The 20,041-nt window shown below is 36.2% G+C and overlaps 1 protein-coding gene across 1 annotated transcript in view; it reads right to left on the reverse strand.

Moving 5' to 3' along the window:
• Nucleotides 1–20,041, reverse strand: part of RNF13 (ring finger protein 13) — a 127,536-nt gene that overhangs the window by 23,091 nt on the left and 84,404 nt on the right. The window contains exons 7-8 of the mRNA XM_001363858.4: nucleotides 8,921–9,026; nucleotides 5,061–5,154 (exon numbers count right to left, since the gene is read on the reverse strand). Of these exons, the coding sequence (XP_001363895.1) occupies nucleotides 5,061–5,154; nucleotides 8,921–9,026 (200 nt within the window). The remainder of the gene's footprint in view (nucleotides 1–5,060; nucleotides 5,155–8,920; nucleotides 9,027–20,041) is intronic.

Genomic DNA, 20,041 nt, shown 5'->3' on the forward strand with positions numbered 1-20,041 from the left:
AAATAGCGAGTTCTACTCCCTTCTTCCTTCTGTCTGTGCTAGCATATTACTTTTCCTCTCCTTTGGTCCTATTAAAACTTTCAGAACAGAAATAATTCACTCCCAAGTGTCCTTTGTTTTTTCTTACTTAACTCCCTCAATGTCCTTTGGAGATGCTAATATTCTCTAGGGATTCTTGTTTCTTCTGACCCCCTATTAAATAAAGCACCCAGGGGCTATCATAGTCTAAATACTACAGTAATGCCCTGGTGGATGCTATATCTGCCCTGGTTATTGCTCCCCAAGGGCCCAAGTATGGGCTCATAAGCACCCTGGGGCATTTTTGTGAGTGTATTAGTATTAGAGTATAATAGTACTGCCTCTTCAACCCTTCTTTGGTCACACTGGGAAGTTTGTGCTTATTTGCTAATGTTGGTATTGACTTTCTTGGTGGCCTCTGTTCCTGCTGATGGTGGGCTAAAATTGTTTTGTGGCGTTCAGGAGTAAAGGTCACTCATGCTGTCATTTTTAAATTATTATTTGGTCTGGTCCTCTTCATTTCTCACCTCTACAATATTCTGGGACAGCTTTGACTTTTCAACCATGGGCCAAGATGAACTCATTATTGGATGAACTTCATCATCATGAGCCCCTTCTACTTCACACCTAGCTCCTGCTCTTCTGATAGAAGAGTAGAGCCATGAACTCTCAATCACTTACAAAAGAAGCTCAACACAGAACATCTCCTCATTTCTTAATTATTCAAAGGACATCACTGACTTCCCCACCATATCCCTAAGTCACTTTTGCTCATTCTCCTCCTCTCCCTAGCATACAGTAAGCAAATACTTAATAAATGTTTACAGACTGCTCTATAAATGAAATTTTCTCTAGAGTAGCCTATCTCAGTTCAGATAGCCATTAGGTTGGATATACAGGAGGCCTTCTGGACCCTTCCATAGCTTATGACACTAGAAGAAACAATCTCTTCCTGCATTTTCATTCCTTGGTTCTACTGATTCCCTTACATGTCTGACCATACAATCTCCTACACAACTTCAACTACACAAAGGGATGGATGGTTACACTGCTAATCTTGCTGTCATTTACTTCCATAACCTAAAACTCCAAAATTCCTTTATCTATTAATTTACTATCAATCTATCTCTTCTCTAAACCTATTCTTCATGGTCTTGCCAAATACACAAATTCCTCTTCCCCCCCTCATCATCAGTATTTTTTTAGGCCATTACCCATGCACTGGAGTTAAATTCTCTTCCCTTCCCAATTTCTACTCCTTCCCTAACCAGCTCAACTTTACACTACTAAAGAACTCATCACAGCCTTGCTAAACCTTAGTTTTGGATTATTCCAAACACCAACCTTTCCTACTTCAATTTAACATGCTTCTGAAAGAACTGGAGGAAGTGAATTATCATGAACTGACTGGGTCCTCACTCCAGCAAAGCAATTCTTCTCCTAATGTTCCTATCTCAAATCTCTACAGGTATTTCAAACCTCTCTTTATACCTCCTTATCATACCTCTTTCCCCTCCTCTTCCCATTGTACCTCCCAATAATGGTTCTATTTCTAAATGAAGATTATAAACACCTAACTCAAAATAACTTGGTTCTGTGATATTACTGGTATGGTTGTTCCATTCAGTAAAGATTGAAAACTCTCTGTCTTTTCATGTTAAAGATTCTCATGCATATCTTTCTATAAATTTTCCAAAATGTATTCTACAAAACTGTCTGGTCAGATTTCTCTAGTTTGGTTACTACTTTGGAGGATTCCAATGCAGCACCAAGATGCACATTTATTGTCATTTATGTTCTTTATATAACCTTCCCATCTCTTTTTGACTAATTAAGCCTCTGATACTGTCTTTCAAACCATTTTTTACCTCGTCATTACTAGCATTCCTTAGAGTGTTCCCAGTTTGCTTTGTCTACCAATCCACATATAGTCTTGGTAAGTTGGTAAGTCTGTTTTACAGAAGATAGAATGGGAGTCCCTGCCCTCTACTTCAGAACACACTCACAAAGAAATAATAGGGAAAAGACTTATACAAAAATATTTATAGCTTTGCTTTTTGTTGTGGCAAAAAACTGAAAATTGAGGGGGTGTCCATCGATTGAGGAATGGCAGAACACATTGTGATATCTGATGATGATGGAATATTATTGTGCTGAAAGGAATAATAAACTGGAGGATTTCCATGTGAACTGGAAAGACCTCCAGGAATTTGTGCTGAGCAAAAGGAGTAGAACTAGGAGAACATTGTACACAGAGACCAATACATTATGGCACAATCCAATGTAATGGACTTCTCTACTAATAGCAATGCACTGATCCCGGACAATCCTGAGGGACTTAAGAGAAAGAATGTATCCACATCCAGAGAAAGAACTATGGAAGTAGAAATGCAGAAGAAAAATATGATCAATCACACGGTTCAATGAGTATATAATGATACATATAAAACCCAGTGCTATTGCTCATTGACTCTGGGAGGGGAGAAGGCAGAGGAGAGGGAAAGAATGTGAATCATGTAACCATGGAAAAATATTCTAAATTAATTAATCAATTAAAAAAATTTTAATAAAAAAAGAGAGAACATACTCAGATATTCTGTTTTCTTTCTGCTAACTACATGAAGAAAAGCCTTTTACCTGACTGCTAAGTCAGAAATAAGTATATATAGAAAAATCATAAACAGGAAAAAAAAAAATCAAGGTTTGTCTTTCCAGGTGCTATCAGAGAAGAATGTCCATAAGCCTCTGGGTTAAGAGATGGATAACACAAATAGACTACTGTATTAGGAGGTTGTTCTTTAAGGATTATGGCAATGAGGAATCAGATATGCCATCTTCTCCCTTGTTTCCCTCCCCCTTCAGTTAGTCTCTTCAGTTGGTGACAAACTGGAAGTCAGTTCTGAGTAAGTTTCCTGATATATCTAATAGATAACTCACTCTTTGAATGGTTGGAAGAGATTTATTTAAGGAAAGGAGGAGGAAAAGAAAACTGGATTGGGAGAGAAGGTTTAGGGATTCCCTGACCTTAAATAATCCTATATTGAGAATAATATTGTAGAGTCTTGAATAAGGGATGTGGCTAACAGGGTTAAGGATCTTTGAGTCACTTTCTGATCCAAAAGAGAGAAATTCAGTAAGAAGAGAATCTTTTCGGTCCTTACTCCTTCCTGTCTCAGGAAAAAGAGAGAGCTCCAACAGTTTGGATGCCTCCCTTCAACAGTCTTCTCCTGGTCACATTCTCTTCCGGAATGCTCCTTGATTGACAGCTTCTGGAAATCTTCATCCATTGCCACCGTTGCAGGTTTTCTTCAATTTACTCATTCACCGTACAATCCACAACTGGGCTACCTGACACATGGTCATGAATACATACATAGCACTTTTGTTTCTTCCAACTCTGCTGCGTCTAATTCTTTGTGACATTAGATGAATGAATATCATAGATGTAATGGACCAGGCTGCAAACTTGAACTTGGGTAGTCACCAAACATGTTGGGAAATCAAGAATGCTAGAGCTACCACAAATGAAAGAGAATGTATATTACTTAGCCCCATGGTGAACTCATATAACACATGAAAAACCCAAATACCCTGCAAGCAAGGGAATGGCTTGTCCATCAATTTTTTTTTAAAGTATTTTTCCATGGTTACATGATTCAGGTTCTTTCTCTCCCCTTCTCACCCCTCCCCCCCCCCAAGTCAACAAGCAATTTCACTGGGCTCTACATGTATTATCACTCAATACTTATTTCTATATTATTCATTTTTGTAATAAACTTTTAAAAACCAAAATCCCACATCCAATACCCATATAAACATGTGATAAATCAAATGTTTTCTACTGCATTTCTGCTCCCACAGTTCTTTCTCTTGATGTGGATAGCATTCTTTCTCATAAATTCCTCAGGATTGTACTGGGTCATTGCACTACTGTTAACAGTAAAGTCAATTACATATGATTGTTCCACAATGTTTCAGTTACTATGTACAATGTTCTCCTGGTTCTGCTCATTTCACTCCACATCAGTTTGTGGAGGTCTTTCCATCTCGTATGAAAATCAAGCAATTTATCATTCCTTATTGCAAAATAGTATTCCACTAATATATCATTTATGGCTGCCACAATTAAGTTACTCTATGAAAAAAGTTGGTAGCAAAAGTTGGTAGCAGCCATTTTAAATTTGGATCCCAGTCTCCTAGGAACTGAGATGATAAAGAGAAGAGTATGCCCTAATTTGGGAAGAAATTTTTGTATTTTGGATCCTGCTTTTCAATAAATATCACTTTGTAAAAGCAATTGATGCTAACTGCTTTATTAGTAATACTTCAATGTCAACTGATTAAATGATGCTGAACATATATTAAATGACACTGGCAAATGATATTGAGGCATGGATAGATAATGGAAGGAATGCATTGGATTGGGGTGTGGAATATTAGAAGAACAGTACAATTAGAAAGTATCCCTAAAACCTTGAAGAAAGGTGTAAATCTCTAGGAACCTGACATACCAGTAAAAATGGGGTTGAAAGCATGAGACCAGAATCTATAAAAGTGATAGAATGGTAACATGCAACAATCTGACACCCAATTAAAAAAAAAATTTCTCTCTACCAAATGATCAATGTTTCTAAAATAAAATCTAATAAAAAGTATACTAAAACTTTAAAATAATCCTCACAGATAATAGGAGAGGCTGTCTGAGAGGGCCACATTCTTTCAAAACTTAGAAAAGTGCTATTTTAAATTCAATTTTTTCTATCTGGCTCAGAAAAACCAATGTGAAATACTTTAGTTAAATTTTAGTTAATATATACTTGAAATGGAACCTCAGTATTCTATTTGCTACTGAGTGGAATTTTATATAAAATGAAACTACCTTAGACACAGTTCAATGGGTTTCAGTTAACAAACTATCCAAAGGTCCATATTCCCTAAAAGGAGGTTCCTAAGGAATGAACATAGAAGATAGCATTACAGTGAGATATCAATGTATTCAAGCCTATAGATGACCATATGGAAAATAGAAAACATTCACTTGCCTTTCTTGAATTTATGTATAGGGAGTTTCTTAAGTTGATCTTTACGTAGTCTATTCCTTCTGGCTCTATGTCTGTCTTGCACAAATTTTGTGATCTAAAATTGACAGAAATGGATGCAAAAATATTACTACATATAAAAAATATAAAATACAATTTTAATAAATTTCTTTTTATCATTTTTAGTTTTAAGTGATTGCAAAGAAGTTAAAATTAATAAAATATCAATTTACATTAGTGATTAGTTTCCCACAGTCCCTAGCATTTTGTATTCACTGACTTTGATATATATATTTAACTTACTAATGAGCATTTTAAATATATGTATCCCAAACACACAATGTATAGCTTATAGACTAAAATTAAAATAATGGAGGAAATTGGGGGGGGGAGGGTACGTGGCAGCCATAAAACAGAACTTACAATGAAATTCGAATATGTTTTTCCTGGGCATAGCTCAGAAAATTTTTTAAATTGTTTTAAATTAAAATTTTTTTTTAAATGATACCATTATGTTTCTGACCAGTGATTACGCGTGCTATTCAACTTGATGGCTACAATACAATGGCTAACACATGCATTTCTTTTCTCAAAATCATCACAAACTGCAAGGTGTTATGAATGTGAAATCCCCTATCCCCCTCATGATTACATGAGATCAGCAGGTTTCCCAAAATTCAATTATTTTGTTATGTTAGATCAGCAGTTTTTTCAGAATTTAGTTATTTTGTGATCATAAATCTTAAACTTTTCTGAGAATAATCAAGATATAATTCTATCTGGAGTATTTTCGGTATCTGAATCATATATGATTCTACATGAAGCATTTTTTTTCTTTTAGAAATTCAGCATTTTTTAGTAGTTTAGTCATTTTGGAACTGAATTAGTATTCAATGAATAGTTCAGGCCTGTTGGAACTGAATAAGTATTCAATTGTAAATATTAAACATTTCTAAAAATAGTGATCACTTAATTCTGAAAGAAACATTTCTAAGAAGAATCATACAGCATGCATATTCTCTACCTTATGTGATGTTGTGGTTCAAACACACCCACTTTATCTGATTTTTCCATCTTCTTTACTCTAGATTTTATTTTATTTACTTGATTCATTCTTGGGTAAATATAAATGTATCTGAAAAATTATTGTATCTTTTTTTTACAAGTTTTTGGGTATTTAAGGAGGCCACTCATAAGGCTCTGGGTCTTTGGCTGCTAACCAGAGTCCAGCTTTTTTGTGAAACTGGTCCTCTCTCAACAAACCTATTTCTTTTTGGCTTGGAGACTTTGTTTTATTTTTTTGTATCTCTGCTAACAAATTTTCACCAGTATTTGTAATGCATTTTCACCCAAAACACATTTAATTATATGGGAGAGGGTTAAGTGATATATTAACAATTAAAATAAACTGATAGATCTAAACCTCTTTATCTTCTATTATCAAAAATCAACACTCCATGACAGACACACATATATACGGGAAAACAAAGAGCAGGATCAAAACATTAAATAAAAGAATGATTGTGATTGCACAATATAGCATTTTATATTATATATATTATATATGTTATATTATGTCTGTGAAACTTCTTCATATTTTTCCAATTTAATCTTCTGATTTAACCTTCAGGAGAGATTACAGATGCTGCCCACTTTAATTTTGAGGAGTCATTTGTTAAAAGGATACTTCTCTGGGAACTTGATTTTTAGACCCACATAATCTAACTTCTTCCTAAGGTAATTCAATTTGTCCTTGTCAGAGGTTCCCCATGTTTCCACCAATGTCATGGACAGTCTCAAGTCAACTGTTGCCAATGGGATAAGAATTTGCAGCAGTCCAGGCCAAATGGAAAGCAATGGCTAGAAGAATGGATATAGGGGAGAAGGATCCAGGGGAGAGGGATCCGTCCTTGTCTTTAGATGTTTTTGTTGCCCATGGAAAAGCCAAAGTTCAGAAAATTTTCCTTCCAATCTGTGGATAATTTCCTTAGCCGAACAGCAATTTGAAAGAGAAAACCAAAAGTAACCAACCTCTTGCACATCCATAGACTGCTCAGTGGAAAAAGAGTCAGGTCTATAGATGGGAGGACTGAGGTTCAAATATGGCCTCAGAGATTTTTCTAGCTGTGTGACCCTGGGCAAGTCACTTAACGCCCAATGCCTAGTCCTTACCATTCTTTTGCTGTAGGACCAATACAAAGTATTGATTCTAAGAGTGAAGATTTTTTTGGTGGGTTTTTTTTAAGAGTTTAGTTTAACCTGTGAATTCTCACTTTATTCTTTAATACCCACAGAACTTCTATGATTTTCTTCCTCAATAAATGAACTTGACTAAAGGCCAAGAGGTTCAGATCAAAGAGGAAGGACAGTGCATACAGACCAAAGTTCCATGGGTGAATAAAGCTCAACTGGCCCTTGCTAGTACCAAGTTTCTCAGCCAGATCAAGGATTCAGCACTCTACTCTCAGACTACTGATCCCACAGCTTGACCACCAGGAAATGTCAACCGGGGTCTCTACTAGGGATCAAGGACAAAGCAAAGGCACAAAAATGCTCCCTTGAGGCAACAGACAAGTTTTATTGAGGAAGAAAGAGACATGCACACTGAGACACTCTCAGCATCACTACTAAAAGTGCCTGGCTTAAGTCTTGGATTATTATAGTTTCAGCAGGGCCAAGAAAGGGGAATGAGTGGTCAGTAAACATAGCTAAGCTAGGGACTTCGTGACATAGAAAAACAGGATGCCCTTGGGGTCCTGGGTGTAGGTGTTAGTTCAGTGATCCTCCAGATAAGATAGGTAATGGATCACTGTTATTTCAAACAGGCTCCTGTCTCAGGGAGCATCCTAACTGACAGATTTTAAAGTAAAATCATCTCAGGACCTGGGAAATAAGGCAACTCAAGGAAGATAGTGTAGTTATCCCCAGGATTCCTTTCTCACTAATAATAAAGGATTAGATGGACCATACCAAAGTTATTTGACCCATGTTCTAACTCCAGAAAAGAAGATAAAAAATGGGGTCATAAAATTCAAACAATGATACAATCCTTACATAATTGTTAATTGTAAGATGATGAATACTGACGAAAGCTATACAACTAGATCATAGAACATAGAGAATATATCTTTGTTCATAGATTATCCACATAATCAAGATAATATCAGGTGAAACAAACAGAAAAGAAATAATATTTCTTGATTATAGATATATATATTTTAGGTAATTTACAACTGAATAGTGCAAAATTAAATACTGTATTAAAATCTGAGTTACTGTTTCATTTTAATTGAAATTTTCTTAGAAGACTATGTTGTAGTAAAGAAGGATGGCTATACGTTTCCTACTTGAAAATTTAACAAGTATCTAAATTCTTCTATTCAACAGTATCAGCATCAGTATATCATAACCACAATCTAAACTATGTACAAAAGATCAATTCTCAAATCTCTATTCACGTAGTTCCAACTCTCCTCTGATTCTCTATTATACTACCTCTACCATTTATCCAAAACCGTCTCCAGTCTGTTTACTACATCATCCCCCCCTTCCCCAACAGACAGAACTTGAACTCATTCATTACTAAGAAATTAATGGCTATTTGCCATAAGCTTTCTTCTTTCCTCTGTATTTCAGCTTCCTTTGATATTACACAGACCTCATTTCTCACATGCACCATGTCCTACTTCATCAACTACTTAATTGTTTACTGTCTGGTTGATTAATTTAAACTATATTATGTGTATTGCAGAATTATTTAAAGGTGGACAATACAAGGCACATTATTCCTATAGGGGAAAAATATCATTCTGCATTTTCCTAATTCTTGATCCTATTTTTTAAAAGTATTTAAAATTACCTACCATGAAGATGACAATCAAGATGAGGCATATGCCAACTATGATGAGGAATGGTATTAGGTAGTATTCTAGAGGAAGGCTAAACTCTGGAACCAAAACAATATGGCCTCTGAGGAAAAACACAGAACAACATTTGCAAAACATCAGTAATTGGTCACATCATATTTTGTAAATCCCTAAAACAATAAGAAAAGCCCCAGGTTGAGATTCTGCTTCTGATATTTCATTTTATACATCCAAATCCCGTTATCTCATTGAAATTTGGTTCTTCCTCTGAATATTTTGAGGCTCCAAAGGAATAATTTATGGAAAGTACTTTATAAAGTGTCAAGTGCCACAAAAATTCATTTTCATGAGAAAAACAAATGAAAATATATACTTCTGGACATAGAAAATTCACTTTCTTCTATTAACTTCCACTAAATTCTTGTTCTCTGCCAGAGTATTACTCTATAAATGCATAGATCTTAGAGGTGTTTCTGGATTCTCAAAGGTTATACCCAAAGAGCATAAGCCATGAAGGATTCTTTACTGAGAAAATAGGGAGCCATTTGCCATAAATTTTCTTCCTTCGACATTATTCCCTGATCTTTCCTTCTTTGCTCTGGCCTCTATGTATGATAGTCCTTCTTTTTCATCAAGCCCATCAAAAGGACTCCCAGTCTGATGTGCCTTTGGTTTGGCCTGAACTGCTGCAATGCTCATTATAGGATGAACTTGATAATCTAATCTTTGTCTTGTGAGCTGCAGTCTAGTTATAGGAAAGGCTCATTACCAGAAAGTTAGCCGTCATATGATTAGTTTTTGAGATTCAACTCAGGAAGATGGTCTGTACTGATAGAAAGAATAATCACACCAGGGAAAACATAGATCCTTGAAGAACTGGAATAAAAATACCATTAATGATAAAATAAGTCCCTTTGGGGTATAGGGGTGTTGGTATGTGGGTGTGTATACCAGAAGAAAAACTTCCAGTTTTTAGTATATTTCATACATGCCAAGAGGAAGAGAACTACACTCGGAGAGTAGCTAAATTCATTCCTTCAGTGCTCTTGTTTTAGAAATACCTAAAAGTTACTAGGTTGTGGAAAGAGATAGGGAAGATATACAAAAGAACACAAAGCATGATCCTTTCCCTATGGAATGAGAATGAGAATATTAAAAACTGAATCTTTCAAGTGAAAATAAAAGATTAAAATAGATGGAACCAACCAATAATAAGAATTTTTAAAATCTTTATTTTACTTTTTTTCAAACAAAAATTTTTCTTTCTTTTCTACAGCTGCCTTTAGAAAACAAAACAAAACAAAAACCCTCAATCCACTCCACATTTATGTTACCTGATCTCAAATGGGTTCTTACTATTACATGGCGATCTTTTTATCTTTCTTTGACTTTAAGTTTTAGTCTTCACAAAGTGGCTATTTCAAGCCTTCTAATCTTTCACCAAATATTTTTCTCTTTCAAAACCCCCTTTATTTTTAACCAGCTGTGTAAGCTGGAGAATGTTTAAAAAATAAATAAATTCTAAGACTATAAGTAACATGCATTTCTCAAGCTGATTTTCTCCTCCCCCAAAGTAATAAAAGCATTCCATAAGGTTTAGTTTTTTGGCTATATTTTTTTAAGAAAGAAGATGAAGGGAGAGGGAAATAAGCCTTTATATAGCACATATTAGATTATGTGGCAAGAACTGTGCTAATTGTTTTTTACAAATATTTTCTCATTTAATCCTCACAATGATTCTTCCAGGTAGATGTTATTATCATCTCCATTTTCCAATTGAGAAAAACTGTCACAAGATCAAGGTTAAATGACTTGCCTAGGGTCAAACAATTAGTATCCAAGATCGTGTTTGAACTCAGGTGTTCCTGACATCAGACCTAGAGTTTGGTCCATTGGGCCACTTAGCTGCTCATTTACATATAAAATTTTAGAATTTTTTATTTCATGAAGAACAACCTCAATGTAACTAAAATGTGTTGAAATACATCAATTTAACTTAGTACTCACATGCCAATATATTTTATTCCTCTTATTCATTTCAGAAATCAATCACTCAAACCTTAAACTAATTCCAATCTAAAAAATAAGTTGCAAAAAGGCAAATAAAACCCTAATATCGAGGGGGCAGCTGGGTAGCTCAGTGGGTTGAGAGCCAGGCCTAGAGACAGGAGGTCCTAGGTTCAAATCTGGCCTTAGACACTTCCCAGTTGTGTGACCCTGGGCAAGTCACTTGACCACCACTGCCTATCCCTTACCATTCTTCCCTTACCAATATACAGTATTGACTCCAAGATGGAAGGAAGGAAGGGAGGGAGGGAGGGAGGGAGTGAGGGAGGGAGGGAGGGAGGAAGGGAGGGAGGGGGAGAGGGAGAGAGGGAAAGAGGGAGAGAGGGAGAGAGGGGGGGGGGGGAGGAGAGAGAGAGAGAGAGAGAGAGAGAGAGAGAGAGAGAGAGAGAGAGAGAGAGAGAGAGAGAGAAAGAAAGCCCTGATATTTCTAAATAGCAAGGTTCAAGTGTAACTGAATTCATGTTTTTATCCACACAGCACTGAATCACTACGCCCAAAAACTAGTATATGCCAAAGCTTTGGGCAAGCATTTCTGCTATTAAACTACAAAGTAAAAATTCAGCTGCTCTACATTTTGGGGGAATAACAGTTGAAATGTTTGTACCAAGTAGATTCAGTAATATCCTCCCCATCATAAGGATGAGTAGATTTCTGGAAGCATGGGTTCCAGTCTAGCTCATCATCCTAACTTGAGGAGTTAAAGGAGCTCAATGATCCGGCAGTGGAGTACCACATAGTTAAAAGATTAGAAGAGTCACATGGCAGAGCTGTAAGATAAATGTCAGAAGCCTAGATTACCTCATTAATGAAATGACCAGTGTCCCCAGGATGAGGCCCTGCCCATCTGACTGGATCCTGAGTTTCTGCACGAATGGGACACTCACCTTGTCGGTGTCTGATCCCATCAGGTCCCAAAGTAGCAGGTTGCTGGAGCTGGTATAAATCATACTCCTTCCATTTACACTCAATGTATCCTGTATGTACATAATCATGTGCATATTGACTCTGTGAGCTCCTTAAGGACAGGGTCTGTGTTTGTATGTGACTTTTTTTAGTGGGGGAGCAAAGGCAGCTAGGTGTCTTAGTGGATATAGTGTTGGGTCTCAGACATTAACTATGGCTATAACCAAGTCATTTAGCCTCTGTCAGATTTAGTTTCCTGACCTATAAAATGAAGATAATAGGGGCAGCTAGGTAGCCCAAAGGATCAGGTGGACCTGGATTCAAATGTGGCCTCAGACACTTCCTATGTGTGATACTGGACAAGTCCCCAAAGCCCTAGTCCATACCACATTTCTGTCTTACAACTGATAATAAAACAAGGTAAACGGTTTATTTTTTTTCCTTTTAATTGAGATAAAAACAACACCTATCTCCTAGGGTTGAGAATTCTCCTTTTTCAATTCTAATACTGATCATTTAGATCTCTTCTTTTTAATCAAATTAACTAGTGGTTTATTTTATCATCTCTTTTGTGTGCTCCAGAGTTAAGCACATCCAACATATCTAAGATACAGATCATCTGTATCAGATATGACACAACCATCTCAAATTCAACATGTATGTAGTAGAAACAGAATTTGCTTAGGAGTCAGAGGACCCAGGTTCAAACCCACACTTACCCACACACTTATTAATGATTCCAAGTTCAGACAAGATATATAAGTTTCCTGGGCCTTGGGTTCTAATGCTGAAAAATGAGGGGGTTGGTCTTAATCTGAAGAATATGAATGGGTTTCAGGATTCCCTGAACTTAAATGGGAAAAAAAAAATACCTGTTTTCACTAACCTGTAACTGAAATTTGTCATTTCCTTCAATTATTTAAAAACATTTTTCTGAGAAGGGGTCCATAGGCTTCACTAGACTGCCATGACACAAAAAAGAATTCCTGTTCTTAGTTAAGGTTAAAAAAAATGATCATTTTACATTAGCTAATTAATATAAACCTAATATACTGATTTATGGGAAATGTAAATATATTAAATAATCTGATAACAGATAAAGAAAAGTTTTAAAATCTTAATTATGCCACTATAATCACTGTTCTTTTAGACAATTTATCTATGAGACATATAACAGAAAAAGGTTTTCATCAAAGTTTCCTTATACTGTAAATTCTTTTCTCCTAAAGCTAAGATTCCAAAAGAAAATAATCCATATACCAATATAAAACCTGAGAAACATTTGGATCACAGTCAATGATGCAAGAAAAAGAATGAATCTACATAATACATTGTATTAGCTATTTACTAATGCTTGACTTAAATAGGGAATAAGTATGTTTCCAGGAATGGGTCCTAAAATGCTAGGCCTTAGAGATTCTAAACAATAAGTCAAAAAGCTTTCCCTAAACCAGAGGGTCTTGTTTTTTGTTTCATAGATTCCTTTTAAATGTATAAAATAAAATACATGCCCAAAACTGATCTCATTTTTTTTGCCAAAATCTTTCCTCTTCCTTCCCTTCTACGGCTGAGGGTGCCACCAATGTCTCAGCTATCTAGAATCAAAACCTCTAGGTGTCTAGTCTGTCTAGGTCTAGGTGTCACCCTACTTTTGTTTCTGTTGTTCAGTTGTTTTGTTCATGTCCCAGTCTTCATGATCCTATGAACCAAACTGTTCATGGGGTTTTTCTTGACAAAAAGATACAGGAGTGGTTTGCCATTTCCTAATCTAGTGGATTAGGGCAAATAGAGAATTTAAGATTCTTAATTTAAGAGATTATGGGAGGGGGCAATTGGGTAATAATCCAGTGTATTGAGAGCCAGGCCTAGAGACGGGAGATCCTAGATCCAAATCTGGCCTCAGACACTTCCCAGCTATGTGACCCTGGGCAAGTAACTTGACCCCCATTGCCTAGCCCTTACCACTCTTCTGCCTTCAAGCCAAAACACAGTATTGATTCCAAGATGGAAGGCAAGGATTAAAAAAAAAAGGTTATGGAAGTGGCCTAGGGTCACACAGCTATTTAAGTGTCTGAGGCTGCTTTTGCTTTTGAACTCAGACCTTCCTGTCACCAAGTCCAGCAGTCTATCCATTGAGCCACCTACCTGCCTCCTAGGCAAACAGATTAAGTGATGTGTCCAAAGTCAGAGAGCTAGTAAGTGTCTGAATTCAGGACCTCCTGCCTCTCAGTCCAACACTCTTATCTACTATGCTACCTTACTGCCCCATTTTCTTTTACCCACTCCAGTATTTGACAAGTTGTCATTTCTCCCTGTTAACAACTCTTACATAAGCCCCTTCTCTCCAGTGAGATTACTTTCATTTTCAGAGGGGCCCTTATCACCCCACACCTATATTACTCTAGTACTTTGTTGATTGGTCTCTCTTCTTCATGATTAACCCCACTCCAAAACTTTCCCCACTCACCTGTCAAGTTAATCCTAAATCACAAGTCTGATCATATCATTCCCCCATTACCAAACTTCATTGGCTCCCTATCACCTCTAGGACCAACTATAAAATCTTCTATTTGGCTTCTTTGAAAGCTTCTTCCTTCTTCAAACCTTTCTAGTCTTTCATAACCTACTCCCTTACAGATATTCTGCCACCTAGTATCGACTCTCATCTCCACCCGGGTTCCTTCAAGTTTCATCTTCTGTAAGAAGTCCTTCCTAATCCTCTTGATCTTCAAGTCTCACATTTCCTAGCTGCATGACCATGGGCAAAAAGCTTAAACTCAAATGAGTAGTTCTTACTGCTCTTAGAGCCTACATTTAGTAACTGATTCTAATACATTAGGTAAAGGTTAAAAAAAGGCCAAATAGCTGTTTATATTTGATCCTAGAGACAACATGAGTTTTACTGGGTAAGAGAATAATATAGTCAATCTGTATTTCAAGAAAGTCATTTTCACAGCTGTATAAATGATTAACTGGAAAAGGAATACACTTGAGGCAAGGAGACCAATTAGACTGCACCTATGTATGTGACCCTGGGCAAGTCACCTAGAGGGAAAGGGAGAGAGGGAGAAAAGGAGGGAGAGAGGAAGAAAGGAAGAAAGGAAGGGCAGCAGACCAAGTAAGAATGAAAGAGAACCTGAATTACAGTGTTATTAATGAGAAGAAGTGATCTGGATATGTAGGGTGAGAGAGTCAAGAATAACACTGAGATTAAAACCCAGGCAACCAAAAGAATAGTGGTATCTTTGATGGAAACAGAGAAATTTGGCAAAGGCTAGGTTTGGGAGCTAATGAGTTCTATCTTGAGTATGTGGAGTTTGAGATGCCTACAGGACATTTATTTTGAAATCAATCAACAGGTATTTACTATGTATATGAGGTACGCAGGGGGGACCAACAACACTGGTGTAAGGGCTTGCCAAGCCCTTTTCAGAGCTACTTACTCATCCACTTTGGTGTCCATCTTTCACCAATTCTCACCTGTGGCTCCAAGATGCTGTGGCATGCATAGCAGTCACACTCTGATAAAACTGTCTCGGTAGAGGCTAAACTAACAGACCTCAAAGCTGTCTGTGAATTAGAGAGAGGTCTATGCCAAGCACGTGAGAACTTCCCCTGGTGGAATGGGTTGAGGAGGACAATTTGTTCCAATAACTAGAAAGTGGTGAATAGTGGAGTTCCTAGAACTTGCTTAGACATGAAAGAAGCCAAAGTCATTCCTGCATTCCAGGCCACAGTCAGTCATCCTAACTTTTGTCTTGCCAGTGGACTTCAATTAACTCTGGAAAAAGAGAGTAAGACAGATGACTATGCAACTCTGCTTCACTTAAATCCAAGTTCTGTGCAAGTCAAGATATCACCCATATGATATCATTGGGCTTCTTAAAAAGAAAAAGGGGCAGCTGGGTGGCTCAGCAGAATGAGAACCAGGCCTACAGATGGGAGGTCCTAGGTTCAAAACTGGCCTCAGACACTTTCCAGCTATGTGACTCTGAGTAAGTCACTTGACCCCCATTGCCTAGCCCCTACCCCTTACCATTCTTTTGCCTTGGAACCAATATATAGTATTGATTCCAAGACAGAAGGTAAGGGCTTTAATAATAAATAAACAAACACATACATTCATACATGCATACATATACAAATAAATGAATGAATGAACAAATAAATAAATAAATGGATGAATAAGTAGATGGAAAGAAAGGGCAAACAACTATGTGTCAGTCTCCATGATAGGGACTAAGGATACAAATGTAATTAAAGAAAATTCCTATTCATATACTTTTTAAAAAGAGGCAAAATATATAAGGAGATATAAAGGAAAAATATGCAAATGCATAATAATTAAATACAAAGCTGTTTGAGAGGAGTCACTAGCAGTTGAAGGGATCAGGAAAAGCTTCACAGAGTAGGTAGCATCTAAGGCTCATCTCAAAGGGAAAAGTGTCATAAGTATACAGTCAACATGAGTAAGGAATACATTTTAAGGGATGGAAGCCAGCTAATGCAAAGGTTTGGAAGATGGAAGATTTGTGTGTTGAACAAAGTCACAGAATAAAAGATGGGTGGCAATGTCTAACGAGGCTAGAAATGACAGTTTGGTACAAGGTTGTGAATTGCTTTAAAAGTTAAAACAAAAGACTTTAGGATTCTAGAGATAACATGAAACCACTGGAGCTTGTTGAGTAGGACAGTGATATAGTCAAATTCGTACTTAAAGAAAATCATTTTGGAAGTAGTATAGAAGTGGATAGAGACTCAAGGAAAAGTCAAATGAGGGGACTTACAATAATCTAGATGAGAAGTGATAAAGGTATCAACTAAAAAATCAGATTCAAAAGATGTGGAAGTAAAAATAGCAAGATTTTAAAAGTGAAGTTATATGGGGTGAAGGAAAATAAAGAATTAAAGATAATAACATGATGGAATTGGGGGTATGGAAATATAGTGGCGCTTTCAACAAAAGCAGAGAACCTGGGAGATGAGGGGGAGGGAACGGAGGAGAATGAGTTCTGATTTGGACACATTGAGCTTAAGATGCCTAAGGAGAACCCATCTGAAATGTCCAAAAGGCAGTTGCTGATGCTGAACTGAAGCTCAGCTTCAGTGCAAAAGTGAAAATGAAATTCAAGGTGGCTGATGGGATCAACGAGAAGAGAGAGAAAAATGAAATTCCAGAAATAAAGATGATACAGTAAATAAGACTTAAGTATTGAAGCAGATAGGAAAACTAAGAGAAGGGGCTTAAAAATCTAGAGATGAGAGTAGTCAACCCTATCAAATGCAACAAAGATATCAAGAGGAATAAAGAGTAATGGGGAAAACCTGCCATATTTGGCCAAAAAGACATTGCTAAAAACTTTGCAAAGAAAAAATTTAACCAATGGAATAGCTGAGGTAGAGGACCACATGGGAAAGTATTGAGGGGAAGAGGTCAAGCAACATTAAGCAACAGGTTGATTTGTCTTTTCAGGCTATTATGATTTTTCCTTAGAAAGCTATTTAGTTTAGAGCAGAGCTACATCAGTAAAATGATTAATTTTAAGTATTTATTCACTTCTTCAGATTTAAAATGTCATTTTTCTGCCTACTCTGCCAAACTCCACTAAAAGAGCATTATGTAACAACCCTGGGGATATTACCCAATTTAAGGCTTGAGCCAAAACTGACAAAATAATACATAATTTTTTATAATATTTTCTAAATTTTTACTTGTTCCATAATATATCTATAGTCACCTACCTCGGAAGGTTTTTGAGAGGATCAAATGAGATAACAATGTAGAATACTTAGCATATTTTAATGTGCTATATATAAATCATTTGCTAGCTATCATCCTCGTCATCATCTTCATTCTGGTCACCTTGCTTCTTAACACTTGTTCTGTTAAATAAATCAGGCATGTAGAAATAACTAGCAAAGGGAATTCTCCCTAAGAAAAACAAGTCTATTTTCTATTTTTCAAACTATTTCAATCTAGTTTGCTAAACGGTTTTATAGTCAATATTTTTTAATTACATTGTTTAGAAGTAGTCATTTTTATACATCAAAAGTAATTTTATGATCTTACTTTCCTTTTCTAAAACAGAATATAATTTTTAAACTATAAATACAATAATATGGTACTGAGAAGAATTCCAAGTTACATACATAGATTTTTCTATACTTAAAGGCTAACTTGCATCACACCTGGACTTAGAAAACCATGCTCTAAAGTCATAGTAACAATATATACATTCTCCAGGGGATAGTTTGGGTTGTAACAGTTTTAAAACCAAAAACATTGTATAGGACTCATTTTAACTTGATACCACAGATATATCATATGGAAAAATAAGGTTGGAAAAAAGACTTTCTTTTTCCTTTCAGATTTGATCAAGGAAAAGTTAATCAGATTGTACATATTTATCTAAGGGAATAAGTAATTTGGCATATAAGTCCTTTTTACATAGAAACGCTTCTAAAAATAGATGCCCATGCACTGTGTTCCATATTCTTTGATAAAATGGACAAGAAGAAATAAAATCAGAAGCAATAAAAATGTCTACCACTCAGCTAAATGATTTATAAACTGGCCACGTAAAGGGACTAGAGGTTTTGATTTGGAAATTCAGAGGCTAGAAATAATGTCTTGTGATTTCTTCACTTTGGCATTAACTATACTGCTGATTAACTAATTAATATTATATAGAAAATTAAAAGATTCATTCAAATAATAATGTGATCAACATAATTTATGATACAATAACAAATTCTTCACTGCCTCAGAATCAGGCATAACTTTCAATACCTCCAGTGCCTGGAGAGTGTCTACTGGGATACCAGAAATACTCTGGCACCCCCTAGTGGAATATTCCCTTTTATGAAGCCAGAAGGGTACAGAAGGAAAAATGAGCCACTTACTGACTTTCCTATATACCAAATACCAACAGGAGAGGATGGAAAAACAGTTTATTTCTTTTAGAGAATTTTTTGTTTGGGGTGTTCAGGCCTACTATGGTACAATTTCTTCCAAGAAACTATCAAAGCTTCACAGAGGGAATATCTCCATGACAATACTAAGATTCCAACCTTAGAATTTTGAAAAAACTCAAAAACTAGCAGTGGATATTCAGTTGATTTCTACCTCAGTCTTCTTTGGACTTAAATAGAAGATGACTAAGGATTCACATCAGAATAATTATTGCTGTGATTGCATGTATTAAAGAAACTTGTATGACATTAGAATGTTTCATACATACATACATATCAAAGAATCCAGACACATGTTAAGGTGGGAGCAGGAACTACACAGAGGAAAAGGGGCAAGGCCCCAGGTCTTGCTGACATAACAGAATGAGGTAGGTAGGTCATATTTCCCTACTGTGGAATGTCTGTCGGTTCTAGATTGGTCCTACTACTTTAACCAGGCCTGAGAGGCCACTGTATAGGGTCCTATGCCTTTATGCCTTTCTCTTGAAGTATACCTTCCAAAGGCAAATTTCCCAAAGACCAACCTGGGAATCCAGGTCAAAATGGGATGCCAAGAATCACTGAGAAGAAAGGGAAAAAATCAACCACCATATATCCCCACAAATATTTAACTCTTAGATGGCTAAGAGTAAACATAAAAAGTGAGTTTAGTGGTTTGTGTCCTCAGATGGTACTCAAAAGTTATATATCAATTATAGGAAAAAGCATAGAGGAAAAAATACAATAATTATTTTAAAAGGACTACCTAATTTCATACTTAAAATGCAAAAGTGAATCTGTGATCTCATCGATGTGCTTACTGCCTCCAACAAGGCCAAATGAAATCCATTCATGCCTGCCTACCCATTGAGAATAACCATGCCCCTCCTTAAGTTTGCCCAAAGAGATCAACATAATGAGCTGGGGAACTTCTTCATTGTCTCTTAACATTATAAGAATATCAATGAACTAGTTAGTCCTTGTTTTACCATGTAAGTAACCCATTTTTTTTTCATTTTTATGAATGTTAACCCTTTACACAGCTTCTCCTTTCTAATTCTTTTCTTCTAATCAGTTGCACCCTGTTCAAATTCAGTATGAGATTCTCTACTGAGTGGTCCTCAATTTAATTTTTCCAGAAAGTGTAGTCTCCATAACTCATGACCATACAGTAATACTGAAAGAATGTTTTATTAA

The sequence above is a fragment of the Monodelphis domestica genome, chromosome 8 (genome assembly GCF_027887165.1).
Source record: "Monodelphis domestica isolate mMonDom1 chromosome 8, mMonDom1.pri, whole genome shotgun sequence".
Lineage (NCBI taxonomy): Eukaryota > Metazoa > Chordata > Mammalia > Didelphimorphia > Didelphidae > Monodelphis > Monodelphis domestica.